This window comes from Kryptolebias marmoratus, linkage group LG6 (assembly GCF_001649575.2).
Source record: "Kryptolebias marmoratus isolate JLee-2015 linkage group LG6, ASM164957v2, whole genome shotgun sequence".
Taxonomy (NCBI): Eukaryota; Metazoa; Chordata; class Actinopteri; order Cyprinodontiformes; family Rivulidae; genus Kryptolebias; species Kryptolebias marmoratus.
In genome coordinates, this window is record NC_051435.1 from 32,624,236 (window position 1) to 32,631,743 (window position 7,508).

At 42.0% G+C, this 7,508-nt stretch overlaps 1 protein-coding gene across 1 annotated transcript in view; it reads left to right on the forward strand.

The window, feature by feature from the left end:
• gtpbp2b (GTP binding protein 2b) overlaps positions 1 to 5,119 on the forward strand; it is a 34,504-nt gene extending 29,385 nt beyond the window's left edge. The window contains exons 8-12 of the mRNA XM_017439393.3: positions 433 to 568; positions 1,108 to 1,166; positions 3,022 to 3,193; positions 3,857 to 4,021; positions 4,095 to 5,119. Coding sequence (XP_017294882.1) covers positions 433 to 568; positions 1,108 to 1,166; positions 3,022 to 3,193; positions 3,857 to 4,021; positions 4,095 to 4,289 — 727 coding nt within the window. The 3' untranslated portion in view covers positions 4,290 to 5,119. The remainder of the gene's footprint in view (positions 1 to 432; positions 569 to 1,107; positions 1,167 to 3,021; positions 3,194 to 3,856; positions 4,022 to 4,094) is intronic.
• Positions 5,120 to 7,508: the final 2,389 nt, after the last annotated feature.

The following is a 7,508-nucleotide window of genomic DNA, read 5'->3' on the forward strand; positions in this document are numbered from 1 at the left end:
CAAAACACATAACATGCAGCAGCTAGCAAGCCAGGTGGAGCAGGCCCCTGTTCCTCAGGTGAGCTGTTTATATAAGGCCTCCTTGGATGCTGATTGGCCCATGGTGGAGAGGATCTAATTAGAGGAGATTGGCACCAGCTTCCCTACTGCCTGTGAAGAGGAACAAAAGAAGGGGGAGGGGAAAGAAAAACAAACAAATAGCCTGACAGGCATGTAACACCTTTGACTGACGTATTTGTCATTTAATTCATGTCACTTTTCTAACGTCTGTACCAAACATGTACATGTGTCGTTACACCTCTAGATGCCACACAGCAAATTCTCTGTACAGTTTTTTTTATTTCTAAGGCTTAAGGTTTAAATGAAGGCTTATTTTTTAAAGTCTTGGAATGATCAAAGTTTCTATTTGTGTGTTTGTGCGTGTCCATGCAGCGTCACACCCATCTTCACCCTGTCCAGTGTGTCTGGAGAGAGCCTCGACCTCCTGAAGGTGTTCCTGAACATCCTCCCTCCGCTGAGCAACAGCAAAGAGCAGGAAGAACTGATGCAGCAGCTCACAGAATTCCAGGTGAACGAGCAAAAATTCAACACAAACACTTTTCAATCCATTTTGCTAAGTTAAAAAAAGACATTTTGAATTCCTGCACCCCGTTTACTGTACAAAAAATGGATCCAGCTTTAACTGTAATGAGCTGAATGCCAAACTGCTTCCTTATCTCCTGCTGCTGGAAAGCAAAGGTGGATGATAATTACCTATTATTTAACTATTTATTTTATTTATTTAATTTGCCTTTGGGATTAATAAAGTATTTTTGAATTGAAATGAATTGAATTGAACTTTGTGCTGTAAATTTAGTACAATGATTCACAGTGTTGCTTTCTACAGTTCCTTCAATTTTTGTTGATTATTCATTTGAACTTTACATGAAGCAAGTGTAAGAATAAAAGTAGTAACATAAATATGCTAAAATATTCCAAATACTCGAAAGTAGTGCTTTAAATATAAAGTGAAATCGTTGATGCAGAGGAACATTTCTTGACAGTAATTCCTGGATTCCTGAGAAGAAACTGATACTGATACACACACCTGCATGTGTGTGTTTGCAGGTAGATGAGATATACTCTGTTCCTGATGTTGGGACTGTTGTGGGAGGAACGCTGTACAGGTGAGGCAACTCTTTTTATATGGAAAATATTGAATTGTTTAGCTTTAGTTTTTCAAGTTGTCCATAAGGTTTGTTCTGTTGTTGATGCTGCCTCACAGATGAGCAGTTCTGCGTGATTAAGAGTGCAGCTGAACCATCAAACCAACCCAAAAACTTTAGTTCAGTCTTTCATCCTGATAGCTTTGAAGTTTAAAACATAAATAATGTTTAATATCATTATATAGGATGTGACTTTTTTAAAAAGTTCATCGATCTGTACCAATCAATCAGCTTTTGTTCCTATCACTGATTCAAATTACAGGCCTAGCATTCCTTTAGGGCAGTGGTTCCCAAAGATTTTCTTCTGGGCCCCCCTATGGATTACAATAAAATCCACTTCAGGTTGCAACAAAACAAACTACAAACCATCTTTACAGTGAAACACTTTTGTGTAACTGTTTTTTTTTTAGTTCTATACTGTAGAAGACTATTCTTTGCTGTCAGTGTTATTTTAAAAATATATATTTTTTTTATTTGTAACAATATTCAACTTTGCTATCATCAATACATTTGAAAAAAGCCTCTGTGCAAAATGTGGTTAAAAACATGTCCATTATGCTTAGTCAGGCACTGTTTTTTTTTTTTCCGTCCATACCGGTTCTCGCACTCCCCCTGCAATGGCACTGCGCTCCCCTAGGGGGCGCGCCCCACACTTTGGGAACCACTGCTTTAGGGAATGCATATCACCCGCCACCTTTCATGCCAGAGTTTTCGACTAAGATCATCTTGTGATAACTATTTCTATCAAACCCTGAAAATGACGTTATGTGCGATCTCATGTGACATCACAAGATGTCACGGTCAGAAGATGTGTTGTGAATGACTCGGCCACTACAACATAATTTTAGGTCAATATTTGTTAAATTGACTGTGTTATACATTTTTGTGTTGTGTAATGTTAAATAGCTGTGGCAGCCATCTTTAATTGGATTGACTCCAAGTGTTAATCAAGCTGTAGATGTACATCCAATAGTTATTTTCTGAGAGCTTCATTAAAATCTGTCAAGTGATTCATGACATTTTTTGCTAACAGACAGAGTTGACTCCAAATAGGTCATGACAACTGTAGGAGCAGGTGATCAATATTTGCAAATGGGTGTTAGGTCACATGGGTAATCAGCGGTCTATGTAGTAGAAACCTTTTGTTGTGAGTGTGTTCCACCGGAAGGGGAAACACCGCTGACCGCTGAAGAAGAAACTAGTTGCTGTCAATAGTTGTAAGTGTGCTTGGAAATATGTTTGGTTTTAAGTGGACATGGCTGGGAAGTAAAGAAATAAACAGATGAACTGCATAACCAGAACTGGGCGGCTCTGACTTTAACTCATTTGACAAGGTAACAATCAGCATGTCAACACTACCCCGGTGTATGACCTCAGTGGCTTAAAGCACTATACAGCAACTTTAAACACAGATCTTGGGCAATCTGTCAGCGCTCAAAATATTGGTTGAGGATCACTCTCAGCTGTTACCACACCCGATAAGATCAATATCTGTAAAACTGACCAAGGTGTTGTAGTATTTGTGTTCTGAGATCAGTTAGTTGTAGCAGTCATCTTAAAACAAGTTGACTTCAAAAGGTGTAGATCAATGATTGGTTTCTGCAAGTTTCAATAAAAATGTATTCAGTGGTTATGGAGAGTTTTAGCTAACAGACAGACACAGGCAAATGCACAGCAGGCGATAAGATTCAGATCCGTGGCAACTTTTTAGAACTTCAGGGTTTAAAAATCTGCCTCCAGATCAGCCATCTTGCTTGTGCACTGAAAAAAGGCAACTTACATGACAGCAGCATCCCTGTGTGTGTGTGTGTTTCAGTGGTGTGTGCAGGGAGGGCGAGCGGCTGGTGGTGGGTCCGACAGACGAGGGCCGTTTCCTACGTCTGAAGGTGGGCAGCATCCAGAGGAACCGCTCGGCTTGCAGGGTGCTTCGGGCCGGACAGGCAGCCACGCTGGCTCTGGGAAACTTTGACCGCTCACTTCTGCGCAAGGTCAGAGGTCACGTAAAATTCTGCAAGCATTTAGGAGGGGAATCAACGCTGATAGAGCTGCTTCACAGTGGCTTATAGGATTGGTTCAGATTTGTGAAGTCTATGTTAAGACAGGACACAGCGCTGAAAATAAGGTACAACTTTGTTAAAGTGGTGGTTAGAGCTGTCGCCTCCCAACAGGAAGGTTGCAGGATCGCTTCCCGGCCTGGGGCCTTTCTGGGTGGAGTTTACATGTTCTCCCTGTGCACACATGGATTTACTCTGGGTACTCCAGTTTCATACCATAGTCCAAAACATGAATGTTAAGTTAATTGATAACTCTAAATTGTCCCTAGGTGTAAGTGAGAGCATGAATGGTTGTTTTTGTTTGTCTGTATGTGGCCCTGTGTCTCTGTGTGGTGTTTTGAAAAATATAAAACTTACAAAAAAAGCAAAAGTCCTATCACCCATCTCCTGAATGAGCTGATAAATGAATGGCTAAAATACTTTTGGCACATTGAGTTCAGAAATGTTACGTGTAGCTGCAACAGATTTGATAGTTTCTCAGTTCAACAACTTCAATATGTTTTGTTTTAAAACTGTTGATTGAAATTTGTTGCTAACTTCACATCCTAATTCTTCTGTAACATCATAAAAAAGTCTGGGAACGTTTGGTCATTCCAGGGAATGGTGATGGTCAGTCCCAAGATGAATCCAACCATCTGCTGTCAGTTTGAAGCTGCCATTGTTCTGCTCTTTCATGCTAAGACTTTCCGGCGGGGGTCACAGGTCACCGTACATGTCGGTAACGTCAGGCAGACGGCTACAGTGGAGTGCCTTCATGGAAAGGTTGGTCTGTTAACCAGGTTTCAGGTCCATCTTGGATGTAATTAGAGCGTAATGTTGTCTCTGCTGCTTTCAGGATGAGCTGCGAACAGGTGAGAGGGCTGTTGTTCGCTTCCGCTTCATCAAACACCCTGAGTATCTTCGAGTGGGAGCTAAGATGCTCTTCAGAGAGGGCGTCACCAAGGGCATTGGTCATGTCACACGCTTACTGCCCCCCTCCCAGAACCACGATCAGAACCAGAGCCATGACCAGAACCTGCAGGAGTATTAGAAACTGTTCGTAAACTCTTCATCACTGGACCAACAGACGCTGAGCTCCATGAAAACTTGGCCCAGTTGGAGGTCACCCAGACTCCTCTGATGGGCTTTATTCTCCTGCTTCATATCGGAGTAATAATCTGCCCCTCCTGAGTCCACGTCTATGCCCTCATTCATGTCAGCAGTGCTCATCTTCCTCAGCAAGCAGTCCTGTCTTGACTTAAATTTGGACGACCTCAGTGGATTTAATCTGATGTTGTGCCTCTGACTGATTCATGAGGCTTCTTTTTACCAGTACAGCTGTCATGAGAAGACTGCAGGATTACTTTGGGGGGATTTGAAAAATTTCTTGAAAGCACAGCACTCACTCATCTTCTGAGGAGGTGGAAACTGGTTGTATGCTGCAGTTCAATTCAGTTTATTTATATAGCATCAATTCACAACAGAAGTCATCTCAGGGCACTGTACAAAAGAAAAAACAAGTCCTTGTCATAAATCCAATTCAGATTTAGATTCAAATCCAATTGCAGTCAATTCAGTTCTCATTATGATACAAAACATTAACATACTGCTCATTATGAAACACCACCTAGTGAAAGTTATATATCTGATAAAGCCAGCAGATTGCATTCTGAGCAGCATGTCATTGACAGAGTAAAGGAATGACTTCCTTTTAACAGAAAGAAACTTCTAGCAGAACCAGAACCAGGCTCAGGATGGACAGCCATCTGCCTGCATTAGAGAGGATAGGAAAGAGACAGACAATTCAATTCAATTCAATTCAATTCAATTCAATTCAATTCAATTCAGTTCAGTTCAATTCAGTTCAAAAATACTTTATTTATCCCAAAGGGAAATTAAATGTTGACGTAGCTCATTTAAATCCATGAGTTATTATAGATGGTGATGGCTGTGGGCAGGAAAGATCTCCTGTAGCGGTCCGTTTTAGAAATAATCTGAAGAAGCCTTTGACTAAATAGACTGTTTTCCGATGACGGTCTCATGAAGAGGATGGTCAGGGTTGTCCATGATTTCCTTGATTTTATGCAAAATCAAACACATGCAAAATCAAACAGAATGACTGGTCCAGTTGTCGTTTCTATGGGAAGAAAAACACTTTAATGACAGAAATAATTACAAATACAAACATGGAGAGTAGAGAGAGTAAACACAGCAGCAGAGTGAGAAATTCTGGTTAGTTTGTCCTCCAGTAGTCTAAGCCTATAGTGACATAAGTAAGGAATAGCTCTGGAAACCCAAGCCAACCCTAACTAGGATTTATCAAAAACAAAAACCTAAGCCTAATCTTAAAAGTAGACAGGGTTTCAGCCTTACATACAGAAACTGGAAGTTGGTTCCACAAGAGAGGAGCCTGAGAACTGAAAGCTCTGCCTCCTGTTCTACTTTTAGAAACTCTAGGAACCGCAAGTAAACCTGCAGTCTGAGAGTGAAGTGCTCTGTTAGGAAAATATGGAACAATAAGACCTTTAAAAAAGTGTGGTTGATATACAGATTGATATCTGTGGAAATTTAGAAAACCAAACTGTTTTTACAGAGAGATGAAGTTTGAACTCATGCTGTTAAATACTTATTGTGTCTAGCTGTTCAGTTGCTTGTTGACACAAATAGCTAATCAGCCAATGAAATGGCAGCAACTTAATGCATTTAGGCATCTAAATGTGGTGAAGACAACTTTGAAAGTGGTTGCTGGTGTCAAAAGAGCTGGTCCAAGTATTTCAGAAGCTGTTGATCTTCTGGGATTTTCAGGCACAACCATCTCTGGGATTTACATAGACTCATCACACCAGGCAGTTTCTTCCAGTCTCTGATTGTCCAGTTTTGGTAACCCTGTGTGAAATTAAATGTTGTTGTAGCTCATAATCCTGGTTTTGTTAAATAGTTGTTATAGATGCTGATGGCTGTGGGCAGGAAGGATCTCTTGTAGCAGTCTGTCCTGATGTGTCCTCAGTCCTGGTGTCCTCAAAGAGCCCCACCAGGTGAGCCTCGCTGGCCGAGCTCTGGAAGCTCAGGTCTGTCTTGAAGTCCTTGGCGATCTCTCAGACCAGGTGCTGGAAGGGCAGCTTTGGGATAAGCAGCTCGGTGGACTTCTGGTAGTGGTGGATTTCCTTGAGAACCACGGTACCGATCCTGTAGAGGTGAGGCTTCTTCACTCCACCAGTGGCCGAGGCGCTCCAGTGGGCAGCTTTGGTGGCGAGCTGCTTCCTGGGAGCTTTACCTCCTGTGGATTTACGGGCGGTCTGCTTGGTTCTGGCCATGAATGGACTTCAGGGTTCTCCATGTTTAACACTGAAGAGTAAAAGATGTTAATCAGCTGCTCCTGATTGTGAAAAAAGCCACCTTGTTGTTATGGTTATGCATCATAACAAGATGTCCAAAAGTAAAAGGTTTCAGTAAAAAATATCCTTGTAGCTGCACAGCATCCGATACCAGAGGAAATAATTTTTCAAAAAAAGTGATTTACAAGTAGAAAAAGGAGGAATTAAAATTTTCAAAAGCAATATCTCAGGATGAATGTAACAGAGCCAGTCCAACATGCAGCCACCTTGAGCAGCGCAATTCTAGAAGAAGATGGTATTCTGCAGACCTTGGTGGTTGTAACAAGTTGTTATTGGAGCTACTGTTGTGTTTCTAACATCTCAGATCAGTCTGCCAGTTTTTTGCTGACATTAACAATCCATTTTTGTTCAGACAGCTACCGCTCACTGGGTAGTTTCTCTTTTTTAGACCATTTTCTGTAAATCTCAGAGATGGTTGTGTGTAAAAATCCCAGTAGATCAGACCAGTCCATCTGGCACCAATAGCTACAGTATGGCTAAAGTCACCTAAATTATCCATTTATCCATCCATTATCTGCCGCTTGTTCCAGAGTCAGGTCGTGGGATCAGCAGCTTGAACAGGGAAGCCAGACATCTCTCTCCACAGCCACCTCTTCCAGCTCATCTGGAACGATTTCAAGGCATTCTCAGGCCAGGTGAGAGGCATTGTCTCTCCAGTGTGTCCTATGTCTTCCCTGGGGTCTCCTCTAAGTTGGACATGCCCGGAACACCTCACCAGAGAGGAGTCCAGGGGGCATCCTTACCAGATGTGCAAACCCCCTCAGCTGGCTCCTCTCAATGTGGAGTAGCAGCGGCTCTACTCTGAGCCCCTCCCTGATAACCAAACTTCTCATTCTATCTCTAAGGCAGAGCCCAGACACCCTGTGGAGAAAACT